This window comes from Pyrgilauda ruficollis, unplaced genomic scaffold, assembly GCF_017590135.1.
Source record: "Pyrgilauda ruficollis isolate IOZ18807 unplaced genomic scaffold, ASM1759013v1 scaffold23, whole genome shotgun sequence".
NCBI lineage: Eukaryota > Metazoa > Chordata > Aves > Passeriformes > Passeridae > Pyrgilauda > Pyrgilauda ruficollis.
This window is the reverse complement of record NW_024522539.1, coordinates 16,385,742-16,411,297: the sequence shown is the minus strand read 5'-3', so window position 1 is coordinate 16,411,297 and position 25,556 is coordinate 16,385,742. Positions and strand designations below refer to the sequence as shown.

Below are 25,556 nucleotides of genomic sequence, written 5' to 3'. Positions count from 1 at the left end.
GCTCTGAGACTCCCCAAGGAATATTGAATGGCATCTTGCTGCCGAGTGGCTGCATCTGGGGATTACTCAGTAAAACAGAAGGAAGGGGAAAAAAGGTTAATGCAGTGTTGGCAGCCGGCAGCTCCAGAAGCTCGTGTCCTTCAGGCTGCTGTGATTCAGCTCGGTGACTTGAGTGCAGGTGGTTCTTAGCTTATCCCTCAGGTCTGCCAGAGGAAAAGGGATTTGGGGGAAATACCGTATTAAATCTAAATTTCTGAAAAAATTATTTCTTAGAATTGATTTTTTTGGAAAAAAGTGCATTTGTCAGCAGGGGCTAATTGTAAAAGGCACGTGGCTTGTGCACGCAGCCCTGCAGCGCTGTGAGTACCCTCTTTGCACAGGCTGTTTTCCTGCTTTTTTAGCTCTGCACCAGTGTCAGGATTGATGGAGCAGCCAGCTCTATCCCAATGCCTGTAACACCACAAAAACCCTAGGGCCGAATTTGGGGTGAGTTGAGGTGGGAGAAGCACGGGCAGGTGCCAGGCAGCTGCAGAGCTGCTCCCATGAGCACTGCTCCTGCTGCTACTGTGCTTTCCAGGAGCTCTGGCCAGGATCAGCCTCCAGGCATTACATGCTTTCTTGCAGGCTGGTGTGATGATCACCTACCACCAGCAAGCGTGGGCTTGAGCAAAAGCTGGTCACCTGGATCCACAGGGTTTTATTTATTATTATTATTATTTTTGCAAACAAGCTGGGTGATCTGCGCTCAGCTGTTGGCACTGCATCCTGTAGCATATGACAGATAATCAGCCTGGCTGCTGGCCCACGGAGGAGGTGAGGCTCCTATGGATGTGTGACCTGGGAAGGCACGTCAGCTCCATAAATCACTGCCTGCTGCTGCCCATGCCTTGCGCCTCTCTTCAGCTTCTTGGCAAATTCAATATCTGCAGTGGGGCTCTGGATGGCTCCTTGCCACTGGGTGAGCATGAGGTCAGTGTCTGTGCAGGGCAAGGAGGCAGGGCAGGCTTCTGTCCAGTCCCCTCACCCCCTTTAATGCCATTCTTCAGGCAGAGAAAATACCTTGGATAAACTGCTGTCTTGCTGTGTTCCTTGTGCTGGGGAGCATGGCTACTTATGGACACCAGGGCTCCTGCCCAATCCTCCTGATAATGGCCTGAGTCTTTAAAAGCCAAGGATTGGTGATAAAGGGTGGGTTTTCTGGTTTTTGAGGTCTGGTGCTCAGTCATGGGGTGCATCAGGTTTCTACTTCATGGGGTTAAATTTACCCAGGTCTCCACTGCTCTGCTGTGCTCATTCCCAAACTGCCCTGGGAGCAGCCACATGCTGGGAATGGGGTTGTGCTGCTGAGCCTTTTTCTAGAAGCAGTGAAAGCATCCTTTGGGGGTGCCAAATGCCCCATTCCTGCAGGTATCCTCAGAGAGAAGTCACTGCTGCCAGCACCCTGCTCCAGGAGATGGGAGATGCTCAGCTAAAGGAACAGGACCCTGGCTCAGCAGTCTCTGAGGATGGCAGCTGTGGAGACTGCCAGCACAGAGGGCAGAGAGGGCACTTGCTCTGCTCTGGGTGGGAAGGGAAGTTGCTGATGTGATGGAGAAAGGCTTTTTCCCTCTGCCAAGCTGCCTCCCACGTCTCTCCCTGCCTGCATAGCACTGCCCAAGGCAGTGTCCTCAGCGTGACTTCAGCTGCGTGCCAGCTGTCTCTTCACTTGCTCCTCTGGGATGTCTGTACTTCTCCACTTAGTTTGGTGTGTCCCCTTGGCTTTTCCCATGCCTATTTGTTACTTATTTGCCTAGCTACTGTTACCATATCCCGGAATGTTCTTCAGGTCCCCTTCTTCCTCCTGTCCCTTGGTGTTCCTCCATGTGAAAGGAGTGATTTCCAGGCTTTTTACCAAGTTTCAGCTGTTTAATCCCACTGAGCCTCTTCCAGCCCCAGGTCCTTTCCTAGTGCCCATGCAGCTTTTTTAGGCTTTCATCCCTGCAGCCATCAGCTTCCTTCTCTGAGACACTGCCCTTCAAATGTCTATGTTTGGTTTTCAGTCTCCATGGCCAAGAAGCATCTCTGAGATCTGCTGTATCAGTGTGCCCCTCTCCTTTACCAGCAGCCTCTTGGAGGCTCTTTCGATCTGCTGTATCAGCTGTGCCCCTCTCCTTTACCAGCAGCCTCTTGGAGGCCCTTGGGAAGCTCTTTGGTTGTCCCCACATGAGCTATGTGATGTTTAGGGACATTGCCTTGGTCTCTGCTGTAGAGAAGACCTGGGTGGTGTTCAGACAGGCACCTGCTTTGGCTTGGTAAAAGCCAGCATCAGGTCAGATGTTGGCAGAGATCCCAAATGATGGGAAGGGTGAGCAAGGAGGACTTTTGCTGCCAACACCACTCTGAGCACAGGGGTTGCACAAGTATCCCATCCATCCATCCATCCATCCATCCATCCATCCATCCACATATCCACATCTTTCCTTCATACACACTTTCCTGCCTGCTCCTGGGTGTTGTAGAGCTGCACAAAGCCCTGGTTCTCCCCGGCCAGTGCCTTCTTTTCTACCCCCAACCTGCAGACCAGCAGCTCATTAGCACATCCTGGCCATCCCAGAGCTGCTGTTAGGCACGATGGGAACATTCTCCCTCTGTCCAAACAACGTCTTGTGTGATTATTATCAATAAAAAGCTGTTGTTCCTTTTCCTCAGGTATGAGCGGGAGTAGAGGATGTGCACGGACATGCTGCCTGTGTGTTTTCAGGAGAGACAGTGTGATTAAAGGTCATATGGGTTTATTACAGACAGAAATGCATTTTAGCTGCTTCAGGCTGGAGTAGAGCTATCAAAAGCTGTTGGACAACCATTGCAGAGGTTCTGGAACTTCCAGAGCAGGCTCTGGAAGACTGTCCCATTGGTAATGAGGAATCGTCTCTTACAGGGTTCCATTAGATCATGACACTGAGCAAGTGGCATTCCTGGGGGGGACTCTGGTATCCTGCTTGTCCTACTTGCCTTCACTTTATGTTTTTGTTGTTATTTTTTTTGTTTTAGCTCTCCAAGATGCTGGACTATAAAAAAGAGTTATATCACTAATTAAGAATTAAATGCCAAGAAACACTATGGAACCGTCTTCCCAAAGAACTTGGAAATGTGGAGACTGCCAGCACAGAGGGCAGAGAGGGCACTGGGGTGGGGTGGTGGCTTCCCCTGTGTTAAGGACATCCTTTTCATGGATGTGACCCCAAACCCTCAGCATTTCTTGGTCTGACTCTTTCATCTTCCCTTAAAGCCAACCGTTGGGCAGGAAGAGCCCTGGAGAGGAGATGTGGAGCTCCCTGATCCCTTCCCACCTCTCTCCAAGGCAAGATGGGAGGTGGAGGAGATGGAAACATGCAGCCAGCAGGTTGTTGAGCCCAGTGCTGGCTCCTTGTTGACTTTTCTTGCCTTGGAAGAGCTCTCTGCAGCTAGGACCCTTGGCATGCAGGCATGGGGGTGCTTAATGACCGCTGTGGGCTAATCATTGCTGAGCTCACGGCTGCCTTCCCAGGCCAGCTGGGATGCCTGGGGTGCAGCATTGGCTCCCCATTCCTGCCCTCTATTTACGCCCCCCTTGCTGGGCATAAAATCCTTCCAGGCTCTGATTTATGACTCTCTTTTGTCTTTCTGAACAGGACTTGTGTTGTCCTCCATGGGCTGCCTGTTTGAGCTGAGAGCACCATGGTCCCTCTGGCCCCCAGGGGAGCGTTTGGATTTAAATGATGTGTGGCCAGGTTCGGGTCAGTGATGGCCAGCAAACCCCAGTACTTGAGCATGGCATCTTTGGGGCTAAAACTCCCTTGTTTATTACTATTCCACTCTTCCTCATGCCATTAGGATTTCTCTGCCATAGCTGGCTGCTAATTTGAAGAATGAAAGAAATTTTGGCAGAGCAAGAAATGAAATTTAAGGGGATCTGGGCTTGCTTATGATGGGTCTAACTCCAGCAGTATCTTTGCCTTATTTTAGGGATGCCAGCTAAAAATCCAGTGTTGATTGAATATAAACTTGGCCCTGCTACTCCCTGATCTATGTGCCCACCAGCCCCTGGCATCTCATTTTTACATGTCTGTGTGCTGTCTGAGGTGCTGCTGGGTGGAAGGAAGCATAGCGACTGCTGGCATTGGATGTTGTTTTTTCAGTGGTGACTGCTTTCTCTCTCATTTTGCTTTGTTTTGTGGCAAAGAGGAACAATTTCTCATTAGCTGGAATTTGGTGACCCGTGGGTGTCCCAGCATATAGCCTGAGAAATGTGAGGTTAGAGGCTAAAAACCTTCCTGGAGCTTAATTGGACTAGCAGAAAGCTTCAGCCGTGAGTGGTGTCAGCATCCATTCCTGTTTGGTGGAGGCTGATTTGGATTTCAGATGCAAGCTCTTCCCCTTGGTATGGTCCAGAGGAGCTGATGAAGCAGCTACTTGAAGCTATTTTTCTATTTTTATGTGGAGTCCTCTCAAGGAGGAGCATGGCTGCCAGTGGCACAGTCCTGTGATGCGAATCACAAAGCTCCCTCTGCTCCCTGAGATGTGCTGAAAGCCCCACTGTGGCTGCACTGCTCCCTGGCTGTAGGTGGCCTGCAGGTGATGAGTTACACTCTGGCTTGGCTCTGGCTCAGCTCCTCTTCTCCCTGGCTGGTCAGCTTCCCTGCAGGGAGCCATCGATCCTCCCCAGCCTTGCTGCTCGACCACTGGCGGCTGCTGGTCGTCAGCACAAAACCTGCCAGGTGAGACCTTCAGGCATCACAGCCCAGCTGTGTCCAGCAGCCAGGAATTGACTCCCACAGGAGCATTGGCTCTGCCTCCTCCTGGCAAATGTCCCTGCCTGCAGTGGGGACTTGGATCTAGATGAGCTTTAAGATTGCTTCTAACACAAACCAGTCTGTGATTCTGTGATCAGAGCAGAGGCACCAAGAGGCATTTGAGCCAAAGACAGGAAAACTGCTTTTCATCCTCAAGGCTGGAATTAAAGTCTGGAGTGAGGGTAGGTGATGGGAGCCTGTGGGTTCACGTGGAAAGCTCGTTCCTGCTCCTCTTGCAGCTCATCTAGCGATTTCATGGCAATATGAGCACATCTTGTGCTGCTTCGGGGTCGGTGCCCGGGCACTGTTCTGCACAGGGATAGTGATGCAGCATCTTGATTTCAGTAATTAATAAACCCTTGGGAACTGGCTTTAAAAACTTCCTGTGGATTTTGCTGTGTCCTGCAGGCACTGATTCCTGCATGCTCCTCATGGGAGCTGATGGACATGGGTGCAAACTGTTGCTTGAAGGGTTGGGATGAGCCCAGCATTTATCAGCCCGAATAGGAATATTGACTTGTGTCATTTTAAAAGATTGAAAGAATTTGCTAGAAAACTGGGGTTTGGGGAGTGGGGGTGATGCAGTCATGGGACATAACACATTTGTCATTCCTGTGTTAGCCTGAGGTTTCCATTTTGTGTGCTGGGAGACAGAGGCACATTCCAGACACCAGTCCCCTCTCTGTGGCCACTGGTATGAGACACATGTGGTGACACCATCTTCCTCACCCACATTCTTGTGTATCATGTGATTGGGCTCATTTCTTGCTCTCTCTTCTCTTGTAACCTCCCCATCAGGCCATGGAACAGAGCTGGCTTTGTGTCTGGAAAGCACCAGGATCTCTCCTGGCAACTGGAGCAAAACCTACAAAGAAGAGGAGATGAGAGCCAAGTGGGCGGCTTCCTAAACGTGCAGCCTGCAGGGGCTGGGACGTGCATATCATACCAAAGCAGGTTTTTAATATTAAATAGATGGCAGGAAGATGTCTCCTTTTGCCTGAGGGATAAATAGATCTGAAACTCATCCTAGACTTTGCTGCTTGTTGCATCTGAAATATGTGTGTCTCACCCTGGAATCGAGCCTCTCCAGGAGCTGCCAATACCTGGCTACAACCCATGTGTAAAAATGCTCTGATGTTCCTGGTGTATGTGGGATGTGATGGAAGATCCAATGAATGGATTTGCCTCTTTTTCCCCCAGTCCATAGCTATGTGCACCCCATGGTCTGGACATGGTGCTTCTCATGGTGCCACCAAAGCAAGTGTCACATCTGTGGTACTCTGGTGCCCTCCCAGTGCTAGACCTCCTCCAGGAGCTGTGTGGGTGCCTCAGGAGGTGCACACTGCTTTGCAGGGACTGAGCATTGTCTCCTTTCCTCTCACCCCTTCCCTAAACAAATTTTACAGGTGTGAGCCCTGAGCACCTGGCTTGGTCCACAATCCACAGGACCTTCAGGACCAAATGCTGTTTGTAGCTGTGGGCAGACAGCTTATTGTGCAGGAGAACGGCTTAGAAAACTCTCCATCTTGCCACTGCCATTTGCTGGGAGATGGATGGGATAAGAGGATTTTTTTCTTGTCTGCTTGGCCATGAACATCCTGGTCCAGCCATGGAGGTGGATCATAGAGCTGAAGCTGCTCTCTTGTCAGAGATGCTTGTTATCGTGGTTGCAGTATGGAAGAACATCAAGAAAAGATAACTCTGCCAAAATTTAAGTAAAACCCTGCCAAAACCTGGCAAATCTAATTTGAACTTGGGTAGTTCCAAAGCTGCTGGATGTTGGCTCTCTAAAAGGAGAAGGGCTGCTGCCTTGTCTTGGGAAGACCTTGAATGTGACTTGTTGGGGATTCAGAGCCTGGCATGGGGTGGATCTGGGGTGTCAGCAGCATTTAAGAGGTGCTGTGGGGAGTGATGTGTGTTGTATTATATTAATGGAGGGTTGTAGAAAAGAAAGAAGGAGCAGAGCAATGGAAGGATGGAGGCTTTTCTCACTTGGAAAATACTGGTATACTTAGGAACAATTTCCCTGCCAGAAAACTGTGGCCAATGTCTGTCTTAAATGTTCCTCTCATTGATTCATCCCATTTCCTCCTTGCTCCTCTGCATCATCCCCTGCGTAATTCCTCTCTCTCCTTTGATGTTTTCATCCCCCATGTATTTGTAGATTATGGCTGTGTCCCCACATAGCTGTCACTGAACCAAGCTATCCATATTTAGCTCTTCTAATCTCCTCTTCCAAACCAATCCCCTCAGCCTGTTATTTTTGTGCCTCTTCTTTGAACTTCCTTCAGTTTGTCTCTTGTGTCCTTTCCTGTCATGAATGGACTAGTTAAAGGTGTCCCTGCCTGTGGCAGAGGGATGGAATGAGATAAGTTTTAAGGTCCCTTCCAAGCCAAACCATTCTGGGATATTAAGATGGCATCTTGGAGATGATCCCCTCTAGGTCACTGAAAGGATCACCTTGGGGTGGTGCTTGACTGTTTTATGTATGTCTGTAACCCCATATTCCCCCAGTTTTCTTGCACAGGGACTCTGAATTAAGTGGGACTTGCTTTTGGCCCTCTTTGAGGCCTTGGAGGCACAACCCAATGCCACAGCTTTGGCTGTTGTGGAAGGTCCAGCTCCCCACACCACATTTACAGCTTGGTTGATCAAAACACCCCCAAACAAAGCCCAACTTTTACCCCACACTCCAACTCTTCTTTCTCAGCTCTGCTCTGAAAACACCAGGGCCTTTTATCACATCATCTCTTGTGCTTTATGAGTGTAAAAGTTGGTTTCTTAGTGGTGTGATAAAACCACATCCCTGCACGTGGTTGCGTTGTTTGCCATGGGTCCACAGTGACAGAGTGGTTGTGGTGGCTTTGTCCATTCTCACCTGGAAGTGGGCAATGGCTGTTGGGATGGATGTGGACAAAGCTGGTCCCTGGACTGTGCACCAAGCAAGCAGAAGAACCCAATCTAGATGAGACAGGTCTGAGCCCAGCTCATTTTTACTTCAAGGGTTGGATCCATCTTCTCCCTTCTACATTTACAAGAATCCAATTTTGTACTGAAATTATTTGTAAATGCCGAGCTGTCTCCCCTCTGACTGATTCCTATGTACTGCAGCTTTTCAAAGGTAAGGACTTTGTGCCTGGATAAGCATTAATTAAAAGTGATTGAATTATTAATGCTCTGAGTTTGCATGTAGGGTTGTGGGTGTGTGTGCACAGGTGGCTGTGCCCTGACATGAATTGCTGGAGGCCTAGCAGCCACATTGTTCATGTTTTAGGGGTTTAGATTGGTGAGACTTATGTAGAGGAAAAAATGGATGAAAAAACTGAAGAAAAAGTTGAGGCAGGTAGGTGGAGCCATGTTATTCCCTAACAGAGAGCTGAGCCGCTGTGCCAGCTTCTTGTGCTCAGCCCTGACCTACCAAGTGTCAGCTTTGGCTTGCAGTCTTTGGTTGGTGATCCTTGCCAAGGTTTGTTGGTAACTTTTATAATCTTGCTGTCTCCAGGAGCCTGCTTTCTCAGCCTCCTTCAGCCTCATCTCTTGATCTGTTGGAATGGAGATTCCAAGCTCTGCAATATGTTTTTCATCCCTAGGCCACCATCCCTAGGGTGGTGGGGCCTGTGCTTGGTGCTCAGGATGCTGGCCAGTGCCCTCTAGGCAAGTTAAAGCTACTTGCCATGAACATCCTGTTTTTTCATCTGATTTCTCATGCCTGCCTTGCAGATCCAGGTTTTAGGGATGTCTGTAGTTTGGCTGTTTCAACCTCTGTGTCATTTGGCCAGGTTTGTGCAGCTGGTGGTTATCAGATGGCTCTTAACAGTGGCTGGAGCTGCCAGTGGTTTGTGAAAGGTCTCATAGATTTGTATCCTCCTTCCAGGAGGTTGATGCACTGAGGCACTGTGAAACCTTTTATGTTCTCCTTTGCCTGCTTAAATGTGCTGGTCAGCAAGTGCTGTTAATGGCAGCTATTGAGCACTGCTCGGGTCCTCGGGTGCAGCTGCCTGGTTATTTTGTTGGAAAGAAAATAAGCAAAAGCTAGACTTTCCCTCACAGTGGTTCTTCCACATAGAAATCTGACTTGCAGGAGACATGGCTGGTGTCAGAGGTGCAGGGGATGCTGGAGGATGGAGATGTAGGAAGCAGCAATATGAGAAGCCAACCACGCATTTGTGATGGTTGGCTGTGTTAACAGAAGGGTGGGTGCAGGTTGTGGGGCGTGATGGGAGACCTGGGTTCCCAGTGGGAAGTCACTTGCTGTCATCAGAGCTTTCCTGCTCAGGCAGCACTGCCAGAGGTGAGGATGGCTGGTGACCATGGCAGCAGCAGTGCTGAAGAAGGAGCTGGAGGCTGGATTGGTCTTTGAGGGATGCTCATAGCCATCCATGATCAGGCTCTATGTTTCTAATCATCTCTGCTCTCCCATGACCTAGATGCATCTCCAGTGCTTTTCCATGTGGATCTTTCCCTGTTTCCCCACCAACTGAGCTGCTTCACATTTTAATTCATTAAATGAGGAGACCTGTGGCCCATCTGTGGGATATCAGTGGTTGATGATGGCTAAATGGAGACCCAATGACATGTGGTGGGACTGATGCACAGAGGTCCCAGCTTGGATTTCTTTCCTATGTCTCTCACTTATGTCACCTGTCCCCTTTCATCACTGCTCTTCACTACGTCTCTCCTGCTGGAGACACCTTTTTTTCCCTTCTAGGAGCAGATCTGATAGTCTTGTAAGTGGTTGGAGCAGGTGACTTGGTGCCAGCACGTCTGCCTTGGATACTATTCCTGGCTTTATTGAAGACACGGTAATATGCAAGACTATGCCTCTGCGGTGTCTGCCTCCTCTTGATCTCAAAACGCTGCAAGCGCTGAGATAAGACAGGCTCTGTTCAAGCAGTGATTTTATTCCCCTCTCCTCTGCAGAGAGAAAGCAGCTCGTTGTAAGTCATGCTGGGTTGTATTTGCATTTCTCCAGCAGTGTGGCTGAGGTTGATAGCATCCGGCTGTCTGGGTACTTGGATCAGTCCCCCACCACTGGCATGGTGGGAGGTTGTACCTCCAGCGTCACTGGGTGAGATGTCTCACCACGATATTCCCATTAACTGTGACCAGGTCTGGTTTTGGTGGTGCTGGTCATGTGGCTGTGAGCTTTATGCAGATAATCCTCTTCCAGAATTTGGTTCCTGTGGCCCACTCACCTGTGGCCAGAACAGACTTCCTCAGCCAGATCCACCCCAAAGTGCCCAGATAAAAATGAATCTGAGTTGGGAATGTGCTGCCAGCCCCAGCATTGTGCTACATTGTGCCATCCATTTGGCCACCATCTGCTCTGGCCATTCTGCAGGGACTTGCTGGCCAAGGAAGGTGTTTGCATGGATGCAGGCAAACCCCCTCCTGAATCTCAGAGCTGGAGCTCAGGTGTTTGGCATGGCCAGGAAAGGAGACGGAGGCACCTTTTGTAGGTAGAGCATTCCCATTACACCTTGGCATCAGCAGCCCCACAGCTGGGAGATGCCATAAATCCCAAGTCTGATGGGTGGAAGCAGATGGTGATGAGCACTGGGAACAAGTTGTGAAGGAGAGTGATGGAGAATTGGCCTCTCTTGGCATGTTTTTAGGGGGATGCTAATTCCCCTGGGGGCTGGGAAACTGGGACTTCCGCTCCTTAAAACTCCTTACTTCCCATCTGAATTGCCTGGCTCTTTGGTGGTGGTGCTGGCCAGGAGGTCCTGTGCTCACTTGGCTTCTCTGGAGAGTGAACTCAGGGAGTGTGATGCTGAGCCCACTCCATTCTGCACAGATGGAAGCACATGGAAGCATTAATCCTTCCTTGTGGCATTTACTGCTTCTTGGTAAGGGGGGACTGTCACAAATGTCAATCCCTTTTACTTGGAGCAACTGCCCTGTTGCTGTGTGGGCTCAGATTTGCCAGCTAAGGAACCCAATATATTCCCCAAGTGTTCCTGTGGCCTGTAGAAATAACTGACTTTGTTTATTTGAGCTTGTGTTTATCCAGGGAATGGAGACTTTTGTCTAGAACAGAATCCTTTTTTCTCATCTTGATGTTAGCAACCTCAACTTCCTGCTATACCAAGAGGGGAGAGCAGTGGGCCAACAGCATTGGGATCAATGCTCCAGACCACACTCCTGGCTCCATCCTTGGACCTGACGCCTGTGCCACCATTATTTCCCTGCATGTGGGTGTTTGTTGGAAGCTCTTGTTGGCTTCTTTCTTGCTGGAGAAATCCAGCCAGCAAACAGTCAGTGTTAAGTGGTACCTGCACTGTTTGGGGAGGGGATCTTCTGGAGCCTGTTGCACGTGGGTTAAGTACCTACAGTGTGTTGGGATGATGTTGCTGGGGCACGTGACTGGGAGCTCTGCTTGCAGGTGGATTTAAGATGGAATCATAGACGTAGTGGGCTCCAGAGCCAACAAAGGGATTTTGTTTTCAGGCTCTGCATACCCAGCTTTGAGGGTCAGGTTGGAGAAGACTCTTCTAAATTCCTTCCAAGGTTAGGGAAGAGGCACTGTGGTGCTGTGGTTTCGGGGTCTAGAGATGCCTACCGAAGATGCTTGTCACCTGAGTGGATCTGCTCCCTGGGGGTCTCTCACCAGGGAGCTGCAAGCTAACATTCCCAGCTCCTACTCTGAAAAAGCAAAGCTGTGGGGTGTGTAGTGACAGATCAGAACAGGAGTGAGAACATCAAAGCTCCAAAAGGTTGAGCTGGGCTGATCAGTGACATGGGACGTGCTGAGAGCAATGCTCCTGTCATGGAACACCTTTGGTCCGTGTTCTGTCTCCTGACACACAGAGTCATGAGTTTGACTAGTAACAAGGCTCCCTCTTGGCTTTTCTTGTCTCTGTGTCTGCAGGAGTGAAAGGACCTTGTAGGTGAGAAAAATGGTACATGTGCTGCATAGCTTCTTCATGTGGGGATACACTGGAGCCTGACCATCTCAGATGCTTTGGTGGTCTCAGCCTGTGTTCTGACTGACAGATGGGATGCAGATCTGGGGGTGCCCTACACCTTCACACCCTCTCTACCCTTGGAAATGCACCACAGATATCTCTGCTAGTTGCTCTTGGGACGTTTTGCTTTTGGCTTTTATCATTCCAAAATGCATTTTTCTTGCCTGACTTTTATTATTGGAGACAAACCTAAATTCTCATAAATATGAATGGGTGGTCTGGATGGTCCAGGGAGTGGCATTAAAACCAGTGGGGTGTTTTTATTTCTGGTTTGCCCTCTTCTCACTCTCTCGTTAATAATTGCTGCTGTGATGTCCCCTTGAGGGCAGCTGATGCTAAGGAACCAGCGCTGCTAAGATGGCAGGCACAGCTCTGTGTGCATCTCTCCATGCCAGCACCCACTGCCATCCTTCCCTTCCTGTGGGACCTCATTCCACCTTCCTGGGGGGCTGTAACGAGGGGTAGGTTTTAATTATCCCCCAGAGCCTGGCATCACTTTGGACTCTCGGTGGATTTGCTTTTCCCCCAGCGAGCAGAGCCTGTGTTGGCCGCTGCCGCCCAGGCTTGGCTCCGTTCCACTTCTGTCCTCGGCGGTGGTGAAAGCACGTTCCTCGTGATGGGAAAGCCTCCGCCAGAAACACAAAGGGCTTTCATTAGAGGAGGCAGCGGCGGGCGGACACGGATGGCCAGCGCTGGCACACAGAAGCTTCACCCCATGTAACTCCCACAGGGGTGGCTGCAGGCACACCAGGTTCCTCCAGCAGGGAGAGTGCAGCCAGTATTTAATCTTAGAGCCTACCCAGCATGGAAAGAGAAATAAATTTTATTTCTGCAAGGGGTATTTAGGGCCCAAAAGTGGAGTGGGGGGTGGCCATAAGGTACAAGGCTCATTTTTGGAGCCGGGGATCTTGGCTAGCACAGCCCTGGAGGTGATGTGAAATGCACTGCTGTAGGGCGTGAGTGCTTCCCACCACCCCCAGGCCAGCATTGCCCCAGGCTCCTGCTCTCCCTCCGAGGGGTAGAGCAGCCAGAGGAGCTGCCCCACGGTATGTAGGGCTCTCCCAGCCACCCTGCATCTCCTGACCTTGCTCAGAAAGCAGGAGGGTGAAAAGATCATGGCAACGGGAGATAAAGCACACATAGAGGGGGAGGTGAATTTCAGGGATTGATCTATGTGTCTTTTTCTCCAGCATGTCTTTCAGCTTTTTTTGGTTCTGCTCCTGCTCTCACCCTTGAAGAACCATCCTGAACCTTTTTATTTTGCTCTGGAGCTTTGGGCAAGGGAGCAGGAGAGCCGCCTTGTCTCCCCACGGCTGCTGAAAGAGGCTGTTTATTACAGAGCAGGGTGAGATATGAAATCCCATCAAGCCGCCTTGCTTATTAGAGATCTCAGTGAGCTGCTTATTATGCACCATGGCATAATGCAGATTACGAATGTGACCGGGCGATAATTAGCAGAGCTGGAACTGTAATTAAACGCTCCTGAGCTGCGCTGTGGTTTCTGTTGCAGAGTGGAAGGAAGCTGAACGGTCTCAGCAGGTCTCCAACGTGCACGCGCAGCCACCACTCCCCGGGCAATGGGGGCGAGTGATCCCTGCCACTCCCTGGGCTCTTCCTGCTGCCCACCCAAGCCAGGCAGCCCTGCCTGGTTCTTCCCTGGCTCTTCTTTTGCTGGAGACTGACTTGTGGTTTGCAGAATGTGGCATTGAGGAGCCCCTTCAAAGAAGCCTCACGCTTCCTTGGAGAATCTTGCCCTGGATCTGCTGATGAGGTTGCTGCGTTTTGGGGAGTGATTTTCCTGTGGGAGTCTTCTGGAAGCTCCTCTGACAGCCTCCTGGGGTGGTTTTATGCCAAAACCACCCTTCTTGAATCCCATGGGGTGCAGTTGGGCCACTGATCCTAGGGCAGCCTTGGAGGGGGTGGTCTGGAGATGGGCTCCTCGGGGAGAGCTGGTTCTGTTGCTGGGAGATTGGAGGTGGTTGTGGATGACAAGCTGTGCTGCTGGAGAGAGGACTGTGGAGTTCAACCACTGTTGTTAGAGACCTCCAGGCCATCTTTAGTGCCAAGTGGGCTGCATGTTGCTCTGATGAGCCATCTAGAGAGAGGATGGATGCAGGACAAGGAGAGGGCTGCAGACAGAAAGTGCTTTGTGTTCTTCTGGAAGAGCAAATCCACTTGCCCTGTCAGAGCCAGGACGTGACATCCTCCTCTCTACTCCTCTGCCTAGAGATTTGTATCACCAGGGATGTGGAGAGAATCTGTGGGTCAGGAGTTGGTGGGGAGGTGGGATGCTCCAGGCACCTGCTGTGGTTGTGGGCATCCTGTTGGGTGGGGCAGGCTGGGTTGGACGTGCAAGATTCTGCTGGAGTTGTTTCCCTTGTTTGAAGGATGGAGATGTGTGAGCAAGAGAGGGAACAGACAAATTTGGCATCTGGTCAGGACCAGGATGGGAGACAGCAGCAAGGTTGGAGGGGATCGTGGACTGGTGCCTGTGTCCGCACTTGGTAACCACAAACTTGGGCTTTCCAGGTCTATTGTTTTCCCTCAGCAGAGTTTTAGAGGGTAGTAGAACTGGGTGCTCTAGAGGAATCTTTGCCTGCTTGAAACTGGAACTCAGGTCAACACTTGCTGCGGATGTGATGAGTTTCCTCAGTCTGCTTCTGTTCTGAGGTAGCCCAGTGTCTAAAGATCACAAATGGTGAAGAGAGGGCGTCTAAGCTGAGGTGGAGCCGCTCGCCCCTTGCTGCAGGTCCTCGCAAGCCAAGGCGCGGGGGTGGCTGGCCATGGCTGGCTTGGCTGATGAACCCCAAAGGAGGAGAAGGTCTCCACCTTGCCTTGGCCAGCCACAGAATCAGCCCATCAGCCATCCTCCTCCTGACACTGCTGTAATCTGCTTGCGTGGCAGAGCGGCCAAGGACCTTGGCTTCTCAGCAGCAGGGTTGCTTGGCTGGGCTTCCACTTGGCATGTTGGCTTGTTGGCTTTCCAAGCCCGGCTCTGGCTGTGGGATCTGGTTTCTGTGTGCAAAGAGAGCACAATGGCTGGATCAGGCTCTGAAGCAGATACTTGCATAGGGAAGAGGGATATCATCCAAGTGCCTGTGTCTGCAGGTGATCACAGGGTAGTTCTGGAAGAAGAAGGATGTTGGTTTTCATGGGTGCCGGAGGGAGTCTGCTACTCGTTTGTCCTGTCCTGCCGGTTGAGCAGAAGCTCTTCTAGTGAGCCATCGGGTCCAAAGTCATTGACTGCATTAACATCTGAGCCATAGCCAAGAGGCATCCTCACCGGGCATGATTACAGAAGCCGTCGGGGAAGGAACTTGCCATGAGCTCTTTCAAGCAGGAGCAGAGATATCTCCTGCACAAGGACTTTTGGGTGTGATCTCTGTGACTACAGAGCTCCCCAGGGTTACATGGGTATGGGCACGCCAGGGCAGCAGAGCCCTGTGAGGTCCTTGTCCTCTGATGGGATGTGGGACATGAACTGAAGGTGGCAGTCCTGAGCTTGAGGTTCTCCAGGAGTGTAAATGTCTGTTGATACTTGCTCTCCCTTCTGTGTTGCCAACAGTGTTCCTGACGGTGACCACATTTCTCCTTTTCCCCACAGATGGAATCTCCAGTCTCTACGCCCGCAGTGTTGCCCTTGCATCTTCTTGTCCCTGTGGTCAACAACGACATCTCGTCGCCGTGTGAGCAGATCATGGTACGCACCCGCTCGGTGGGGGTGAACACCTGCGATGTGGCCCTGGCCACCGAGCCCGAGTGCCTGGGCCCCTGCGAGCCTGGCACCAGCGTGAACCTGGAGGGCATCGTCTGGCAGGAGACGGAGGACGGTGAGTGTCACCAAGCTTCTTGCTCTCTGACAGCGTCATGGATAGTTGCGGCAGTCCCTTCCTTCCCATGTCCCTGCTCTGTTGTTCTTTGGCATGTCCTCGGCTTTCCTGCCACCAGTTGCGTGGTCAGGACAGAGGAGCTGTGTGAGAGCAGTCCATAATCCGTCCAGCAAAGGGAGTAATGGGGCAGTGCTTGCATCAGCCCCATGTGTTGCGTTATCCCTTTGCCCAGACAGCAGGCGAAAATCTAAGCTGCCATTTCTCTGCCCTTCGACAAGAGCTGACTTGTTCCGGAGGTGCCAGGGGAAAGGCCGTGCCAGCCGGCCTGGGAATTCGACAGAGTTGACTTCATTTTTGCTTGGCAACCTGCAGGTCTGTCACAAAAACACTCAAACCCTGGGAGGTGGCAGAAATCTCCTGCTGGATTAAAAAACCCCAATGGAGCTCTCAAAATTGACTCAGTGGGAGATCAGCCTCTCGTCTCTCTTGCCAAGCCAATCCAATCTTTTTTTCCACTGAAGCTCATCTCATCCGTGCACAGCTTGGTTTGCTTTCCCAGGTCCTTTGATGGGTTTTCATTGCTCTTGGGGCTCTGCCAAGGAATGCAGGGATGAATAGGTGGCTCAGTGGCCCATGGCAAGCGCTGGAACTTGGCCTTCCCTCTAGCCTGAGTGGGATGCTGGAGGTTTCTGCCTTGTGAGGCATGGGGTGAGCTCCTTGTGTTTGTGTCTGGAAGCAGAAACAGTCCAGAAGCACAAAGGTGAGAGAGAGCAGTGGTGGTGGAGGCTGGTTGATGGTCATCTCAGCCAGGCATCCATGTGCTCCTCTTCGATATCTGCTCCCACTCTTCCATTGCTGTTTTGTCTGGAGAATGAAGCTGTTGGCCTTTATTCCAGCCGCTCCTCACTGAGACTCTTTATTATTGGTGAAGCTGAGCTGAAATCTCCATTCCCATTATCTGCTTCCAGCGAGGTTCTCTTCTTGTCCCATGCATGGGAAGGTGGGGGTGGGCCCAGTTTGCCTTTTCTCTCTTCCTTCTGGCAAACTGGTTTTGAAACCATGGTTGGCGCAGGACCAAGTGCTGCAGTGGCTGCCAGTGTGAACACCGAAGTTATTCCTCTTGGAAAAAGTGTATTGAGAAATAGCACCTGAGCTGTTTGGGAAGAGAGCAGTGGATGGACCGTGCCAGGGAAAACTGGGATGTCTAGCTTGGGATGGGGATCTCCACACTCTTCTTCTTTACCACCCATTCCATATGGAAAAAAAATCACCCTCGTTGAGGCAGCTGGGAGCTGTAAGTGTGTTTTTTCTGCTGCTCCAAAGCAGAAGGATGTCACATGTAAAACCTGTGAGAAGAAACACAAAACAGGAGAGTTCGGGAGTCCTGCTCTGCGCATCCCAGGGCCAGGGGATCTGCAGGGTGGATCTGCTCCAAAGAAACCTATGGAAGGTCTGCACTGTTCTACCACCTCCCCAGCACTGCCTTATCAGTGTCTGCAAGAGCCTGGTCACTTTGTAGGCTACACCACCTTCAGCTGGGGAAACTGAGGCACAGCTGGGCTGGATTTTGGGAGACACAGCAGCACAGAGGAGCATTGGCATCCTTTACTTGTGAGGCTCCCCCATCTCCCCAGCCCCATCAGCCTGCTGTCCTGGTGTGACTTCCCTCAACCCAAAAGCCCTGGAGCTGCAGAGTTCCCTGAAAATCCCAGGGCTGTTGGAGAGCCCCATGGGCAGTGGCAAGGCTGAGGAGAGCTTGGACCTTGTATGGTGGTTTTGGGTGGAAATCAGGAGAGGGTCATGGTGGCCATGCCAGGATGGATGAACTGAGCATCCCTGAGGCAGGGAGCACAGAAACATCCCTCCCTGCCAGTTCCTGATTGAAAGGCCTTGCCATGGGAGCAGTTGCTGTTCTTTTCTCCTGCTCCTCACCCCACCGTGAGCTCCATGCCTGTCTGCCTGTCTGTCCACATTACCCCTCACTTCCACAGCCACCATTTCTGAGCATGCCTTGGAGGTGTCCTGTGATTTCCCACAGCCCGGATTTTTTTAGTCTGTGATAATTCAGTGAACTCACACAGGGACACTTCTTTGCCAGCTGCTGATGGTTGCCACTGTTGGGAACAAGGATTTCACATCCAGTCCTGCACAAAGGCGAGCCCTGATACTGCCTTTGGTCTCTTTGGTCTGCTGCGTGCCTTGGCTCCGGTCACACGGCATCTCTTGTCCTTGAGTGTAAAGGCAGGGGGGGAGCCAGCCCTGGTTTTTGCCTGGCATCTCTCCCCTGCCTTCCCCTTGTCAAAGATGGAGTCAAGGGTGATACTGGATCTGGCTGTCAGAAGCTGGAGCTTGTGAAATGTTCAGGGATGCAGCAATGATCTCCCTTTGCCCAAAGGATACAGAGGAGAAAGCTACACGAAGGGCATGTCTGCAAAGTCAGAAGAGGTGCTTCCAGCATCTGGAGACTCTGCTCAATATCTCCAGAGGGATTAATTTCTCCCCTTGCCCCTTGGGCTGTAGCAGCCTCATTGGACTGCATGGAAGGACCCCAGAGCAGTGGAGCAGCTCTTGGCTTGCATCAAGTTTAGAATCACAGAACTGAGGAATGGTTTAGTTTGAAAGGGACCTTAAAGCCCAGTTTGTTCCACCCCCTGCCATGGGCAGGGACACCTTACACTAGCCCAGGTTGCTCAAAGTCCCATCCAACCTGGCCTTGAACACTTTTAGGGATGGGGCAGCCAGAGCTTCTCTGGAAAACTTGTTCAGGGCCTCACTACCCTGGCAGGAAGGAGTTTTTTTCCTAATATCCAATCTAAATCTCCCCTCTTTCAGCTAAAGCCATTACTCTTTGGCCTGTCACTTCTTGGCCTTGCAAAAAGCTCCTCTTCAGCCTTCTTTTAGAGATCCCTTCAGGCACTAGAAAGGACTCTTAAGATCTCCCTGAAGCCAGCCTGCTCCTCTCCATGTGAGTCTGCAAAATCACGGAGAAAAGCTTCTAAAACCAAAGCCAAAAGCCTGGCAATGCTTGGAAAGGTATGTTGGACAAGAAGGACCTGTCCATCTGAGATGGGAGCATGAAGCTCCAGGGAACCTGATGGTGTCCTTCTTCTCGCCTGTCAAGGTTTGATAGAGGGAACTTCTCTGTGAGAAGACACCAGAAACTCTCCCATGTTGGACAAGGTCAGCTAAGGCAGAGCCTGTCAGCGATGAGGGCAGGATAATGTATTTAGGAAAGGGAGAAAAAGCAGCCTCCATTCCCCATCCCCCTGTGCTGTTTGGGGGCAGAAATCTAGAAATCAGGAGTAAAGCTGAGCCTGGGAAGAAGCCAGGAGAAAGTATTTTAAAGTTTGGTTTTATTTCTCATTACCCTACTCTGATTTGATCTGTAATAAATTAAATTAGTTTCCCCAGGGTGAGTCTCTTTTACCCATGGTGGTAATTGGTGAGTGATCTCTCCTCACTGAGGGAGGTGACAATTATGCTGGACAGCCCCGTGGTGTCCCCTGTCTCCTGGCAGGAGCATGGTGGCCATGAACAGCTTTGGTGTTGTCCCAAAGCCTGGGCACTACAGGTCAGGTGGGATCTCTGACATGGATAGGGCTTACTGAAAAGCTGGAACGTCCTTAAAGTAATGCAACTGGAGGGGAAATGACATAGATAATGTTAAAGATGATGCAGCTGGGGAAGAAATTAATGGAAGAAGGGGCATCCCAAAGCCAGGGCATCCTGGAAGCATGCAGGTGGAGGAGGAGTTCATAGAGATGTTCTTGGTTGGGCTTAGGGGATTCATCTTTGAAAAGGGGGGAATTGTGCTCCAGTAGAATGGCTCCTGGTGCCCACAGCACACATAATCCCAGAATTTTCTCATACACTGCCTTCCTGAATGGCCACTTTGCACCATCACCAACCCTTAATTTTTCCAGCCAGGATACAACTCTGATGTGAGCACTTGGTGAGCAGGATGCTGAGTGGTTTGCACCCAGATTTGGGTGATACTGATTCCTTAAGAGCTTCAAAGATGTCACCTTCCCATGAAACCAGGTGGGATGAGAGTTACCCAAGTGGGATTCCTTCTGTTCAAGAGCATTGGTGTTCTTGGAGATGTGAAAACATTGCTTCCTCACTGCTGCCCTTGTCATGCCTGCTCATCATCCTGCCGTGGGAGGGGGACACAGTGGGTGAAAAAAGCTGCTTAGGATCTATCCTGGGGTTTAAATTGTCCTGGGTTATTGTTGGAGGATTAGGAGGGGATTTGGTATGATTGGTTGCAGCGGGTTAAATATAGGCTGGTGTGTGTTGGAAGTCTGGCGTTCCAACAGGGAAGGAGACACGGTGCCAGCTCGTTTTGCCCCTTCCTCTTTTCATCTCTCTCGTGTGACTGTGGTGGTCAGAATGAAAAATGCCAGCACTTCTTTCTCATATCACACACTGGCCCCGGGATGCACAAGAGACTCCAGTGGTTTGCCGTGCAATTAACTTCCAGTGGCTCACGTGGTCTTCTCTGCCTTCAGAGGGATTGAACTGGCAGGGAGAGCAGAGGGACTGGGAGGGATGGGGCTTGGGTTAGTGCTGCATGTTCCTCAGTGGCTCCCAGGTCCTTGGGCAGCTCCTGGGAGGATCCCACAGCAGCTCTCCAGAGGTGTCCTGGGAATGGTGGGGCTGGGTTGGTGTGCAGGAGGCAGCCAGGAGCTTATTTGGATTTTAAGGAAAGGGGGACAGGCTCCTGCCTGCCAGAAACTGCTGCATTAGAAAGAACTGAAGGCCACATTCCATGTGCCCTCTTTGGGATGCCTAGAACCAGCATCCCACTGTTCCCACTGATATTTCCATGCATGGGGCTGTGGGTTCCCAGCATTGGTTTCTCCCTCAGGTTGTCTCCATAATCACAGCCTGGCCATGTCTTTGTTGAGGAAGGCAGAACCCAGCGTCTCTTGCTCACTGGGATGAGCCAGTTGTGGCTCTTGGCCATGTGCTGGCGCCGTGTCTTCCCATGATCTGCTCGCAACATTTTCCAGGAGGAAAAGGAAAAAGAGAAGGTCTGAATTTCATTTCCCTTTCTGAAGGAGCCCCACGTGTCAGGCCTTGGCTCCATGTATTATCCATGCCGAAGCCTGCAGCTGGCTGCTGGCATAGCACAACGGGGGATGTGGGCTGAGATTTATAAACATGCTTCAGGCGCAGCTGCTCCGGGCTCCCTCGGCTCCATCCATCTCCCAGGGCCGTATATCTTGCTGCACTCATCAACCCTTGCAAACGCGTTCCCGAGTTTTACCTTGCTTGGATAAATGTGCCTGGCACAACAGACTGTGCTCCAGTTGTGTGGAAATCAGAGTGATCCATGGCAAGGAGGAGACACCACAATGCTGAGGGTGCTGTGGGAGACCCCTCTGCCTCCCAGAAGAGGTGCTGAGGGTCCTCGGCCTCAGTGTGGTGTGAGCCAGGCAGTTCCTCTTCTGAATTAGTGTGGAAAAGCTGAAACTCCAAGGTTTTCTGAATGCCCAGTGACTTTGCTCCGTGATGGGAGGATGTGGCCCCATGGATGGTTCTCCAGATGGAAATACAAGGCAGAGGGATTCCTGTGGAGGTGCTGAAGCAAAGTGGCCCAGGGCAGCGGAGGGTTATTCTGCCAGGATTGGGTTTTCCTGCCAGGGACTGTTGCCTGAGCGGGAATGCTGGGCTAAGCTTGCCATCTAGTGGCAGCAGCAGCTTTTTCTGGAGGGTCATGAGGTTCAAGGCCTTGCTGGTTCATTCAGACCCTGCTGGGTCTGCAGCTCCACTGCCACCTCACAGCCTTGCTAGGAACTTTCTGCATTTCCCCCAGGGTTTTCCCAGCTCTTTCTTCCTGGAGATCACATTCCCTATCCTACCTCAGCACATATGGAGCCAATGTTGATCTTCAGGTCCCCCCTGAAGGGCTGAAATCCCACAGCCCTTTGTGGGTCACTGGGTTTTAACATCCCATGAAAGTAGGGAACAGGAGGAGAGGTTGGATGAGACATGCCAAGGGAAGGTATGAGCTGGGAGTTTTCAACTCCCATCTTGGTACGCCTCCAGCCCTGAGCCCAATGTTTCATCTCTTCTGAGAGCCCATGACCACTTGTCCACTCTCCTTCAAATCTAGAGCTAATCTCTTCCTCCTGCCTGTCTGGAGGGGCAGGTTCCTGGCACTGTGGGATCACACCTGGCCTCTTCTGACCCTTTCCCCTCGCCTTGCAGGGATGCTGGTGGTCAACGTCACCTGGAGGAACAAGACGTACGTGGGGACACTGCTGGACTGCACACAGCATGACTGGGCGCCTCCCCGGTAAGTGGGTGGGGGGCTCTGGTGGGCTCCTAGTGCTGAGGGCAGATCTGGCCCTGTATGGCCCCATGGAGCCTGGGACACTCTGCCCTGTGCCCATGGGGCTGCCACAGAGGTTGGCATCTCCGCCTTGCCCAACCCAACTGCTCCCATGACTCTTTGCCCCTGCAATCACACGTCCCTTGCTCTGGGGACTGGAGACAGTTTAGCACATCCCATGGGACCTCTCTGGTTCCTCTTTATGGGTCAGTGGGGAGAGAAACCTATGGGATTGGTAGTCAGGGGAGTAAGAGGTTCCCCACTGTGCCTTGGGGACAGCACAGCCCAGCACAGCCACCTCTCTGTTAAAACCTCTGTGTCCTCCTCCCTGTAGGTTCTGTGACTCTCCCACCAGTGACCTGGAGATGCGCAATGGCCGGGGCAGGGGCAAGCGCATGCGCCCCAACAGCAACACGCCAGTCAACGAGGCGGCCGCTGCCTCCGACAGCAAGGGGACCAGCAACAGCAGCAAGACCCGGGCAGGAGCCAACAGCAAGGGGCGCCGGGGCAGCCAGAACTCCTCAGACCACCGCACCCCGCCTGGCGGCACCGCCGAGGACGTGAAGGCCAGTCCCTCCTCCGTCACCAAGCGGAAGAGCAAGCCCCTCTCCGACATGGATCTGAACTCCAGCTCGGAGGACTCCAAGGGCAGCAAGCGCATCCGCACAAACTCAATGGGCTCGGCCACAGTGCCGCCTGCCACGGTCAAGGTGGAGCCAGCTGTCCTGGAGCGCAACTGCCCTTCTCCCATCCTCATCGACTGTCCCCACCCCAACTGTAACAAGAAGTACAAGCATATCAATGGGCTGAAGTACCACCAGGCCCACGCACACACAGATGATGACAGCAAGCTAGAGGCGGATGTGGACAGCGAGTATGGCGAGGAGCCCTCCCTGCATACCGACATCGGGAGCTGCAATGGTGCTGCTGGGACACAGAAGGGCTCCCTCTCACCTGCTCGCTCGGCCACCCCCAAGGTGCGTTTGATGGAGCCACACAGCCCCTCCCCATCCAGCAAGTTCAGCGCCAAGGTCCCCTGCAAGAAGAAGGTGGGTGGGGAAGGGGACACAGACCTGGGTGCTCTGTCCAATGACGGCTCTGAGGATGGTCCCTCAGTGGCCGATGAGACAAGTAACGATGACTTTGACTCTCTGGAGAAGCGATGCATTGATAAGGACAAGTCAAAGAAGTCCTCTGGTGCTAAACAGGAGAAGGTTCCTTCCAAAAGCTTGAAGTCCGCCAGACCCATTGCACCAGCCATCCCCCCACAGCCAATTTACACCTTCCAGACTGCCACGCTGACCACAGCCAGCCCCGGCTCCTCCGCTGGCCTCGCCACAACTGTGGTCCAGACCATGCCCAACAGCCCCCAGCTCAAACCCATCCAGCCCAAGCCAACAGTGATGGGAGAGCCCTTCGCTGTCAATCCTGCCCTCACCCCTTCCAAGGAGAAGAAGAAGAAAGACAAGAAGAAGAAAGAGCCCAAAGAGGTGGAAAACCCTTTGACTCCTGGCAAAGCCTGCAGAGCGGAGGAAGGTAAGAGCCCTTTCCGGGGGGAATCCAGTGAGCTGGGGATGAAAGGCGAGGGGCTGCTGAATGGTTCATCTGACCCCCACCAGAGCCGGCTCGCCAGCATCAAGGCCGAGGCAGATAAAATCTACAGCTTCACCGACAACGCACCCAGTCCCTCCATCGGCGGGGCCAGCAGGCTGGAGAACACCAACCCAGCCCAGCCCCTGACCCCACTGCACGTTGTCACCCAGAATGGGGCAGAGGCCAGCTCGGTGAAGACCAACAGCCCAGCCTACTCAGACATCTCTGATGCTGGGGAGGATGGGGAGGGCAAGTTGGAGAGCGTGAAAGCAAAGGATCCAGAACAGCTGGTCAAGGAAGGCGCCAAAAAAGCTCTTTTCCCACCACAACCGCAGAGCAAAGAGTCTCCCTTCTACCAAGGCTTTGAAACCTACTATTCCCCTGGCTACCCCCAGGCTAGCCCAGGACCCCTGAACCCCAGCGGGCAGTCTGCGGCCGAGACACAGACCTTGAAGCTGAAGAAGGACGAGGAGCAGGAGAATCCGGAGGTGAAGGTGAAGAGTGAAGGGTGTGAAGAGAAGAAGGCAGAGCTTGGCAGTGGCTCCAGCCAGCAGCCCTCAGTCATCCAGCAGCGCCCCAACATGTACATGCAGTCCCTTTACTACAACCAGTACGCCTACGTGCCGCCCTACGGCTACAGCGAGCAGGGCTACCATGCTCACCTGCTGAGCACCAACCCTGCCTACCGCCAGCAGTACGAGGAACAGCAGAAGCAGCGGCAGAGCCTGGAGCAGCAGCAGCAGCGAGGGCTGGAGAAGAAGGCGGAGCTGGGCTTGAAAGAGAGGGAGGCGGCACTCAAAGAAGAATGGAAGCAGAAGCCACCCATGCCCCCAACGCTCACCAAAGCCCCAAGCCTCACGGACCTCGTCAAGTCGGGGCTGAGCAAGCCCAAGGAGCAGGGAGGTCCTGATATGGCCAAATCCGTCATCATCCCCAAGCTGGAGGACTCGTCCAAGCTGTCCAGCAGCCAGGTCGCCGAGGGGCTCAAGGTGAAGCTGAGTGAGGCTGGTCACCTAGGGAAGGAGACGGCTGAGACGAAGGCTGGCTCCGAGTGTGGCCGGCAAGCGGAGGTGGACCCTGTTCTCTGGTACAGACAGGTAATGCCCTGCCCTGTCTGCCAGCCCAGCCTTGGGTTTGTTCCTGGAGGAAGCTGCTCACTGGGCTTTGCTGGGGCCATCACCTCAGAGAAGATGTGTTGTCCTCTGCTTGTGGTGGGACTCCATGAGAGAAAAAGGGTGGGGCTGTGAGGCCACAGATGAGCTAGGGAGAGCCCAGGGAAGGGAAGTGGGGTTTGCTGGTCTCCTCCAAACCCAGCCTGGATTTGGGACAGGTGGGGCTGCGGGGAGGCAGCTGCTCTGGTGATTGGCTGTTCTTGTGGGAAGTGGAGGCCACAGGTGGGCCAATGAGAGCCCAGGGAAGGGGAATGGGGTTTGCCAGTCTCCTCCAAACGCAGGCTGGTTTTGGGACAGGCAGGACCAGGGGGAGGCAGCTGTTCTGATGGCTGGCTGTTCTTGCAGGAAGCTGAGCCCCGGATGTGGACCTATGTGTATCCAGCAAAGTACTCAGACATCAAGACAGAGGATGAGCGGTGGAAAGAGGAGAGGGACCGAAAATTGAAGGAAGAAAGAAATCGGAGCAAAGAAGCCTCGTCCAAGGAGGATGGGAAGGAGAGCACCAGCTCCGAGTGCAAGCTGACCCCCACCGAGGAGGCTCGCATGGTGGGGAAGGACCCCAGGCCCAGTGTCCACGTCCCCGTGTCCTCACCCCTCACGCAGCATCAGTCCTACATCCCGTACATGCACGGCTACTCCTACAGCCAGTCGTATGACCCCAACCACCCCAGCTACCGTGCCATGCCCACCGTCATGATGCAGAATTACCCAGGTAGGGAGCCGGGGGCTTCAAGGGGTGTCCATTCCCAGCTGTCCCTGCTCTCTGGGTGGGGGTGGCTGTGGGACATCCTCTCACACACATACAGAGCCACATGCTCCCACTGTGCTGGAATACTCTGGGT

General features: G+C 52.5%; 1 protein-coding gene across 2 annotated transcripts in view; it reads left to right on the top strand.

Moving 5' to 3' along the window:
- The window catches only part of ZNF609 (zinc finger protein 609), a 46,417-nt gene that overhangs the window by 18,274 nt on the left and 2,587 nt on the right, over positions 1 to 25,556 (top strand). For both annotated transcript variants that reach the window (XM_041468731.1, XM_041468732.1), the window contains exons 2-5: positions 15,384 to 15,609; positions 21,826 to 21,913; positions 22,284 to 24,639; positions 25,060 to 25,426. In XM_041468731.1, coding sequence (XP_041324665.1) covers positions 15,384 to 15,609; positions 21,826 to 21,913; positions 22,284 to 24,639; positions 25,060 to 25,426 — 3,037 coding nt within the window. The remainder of the gene's footprint in view (positions 1 to 15,383; positions 15,610 to 21,825; positions 21,914 to 22,283; positions 24,640 to 25,059; positions 25,427 to 25,556) is intronic.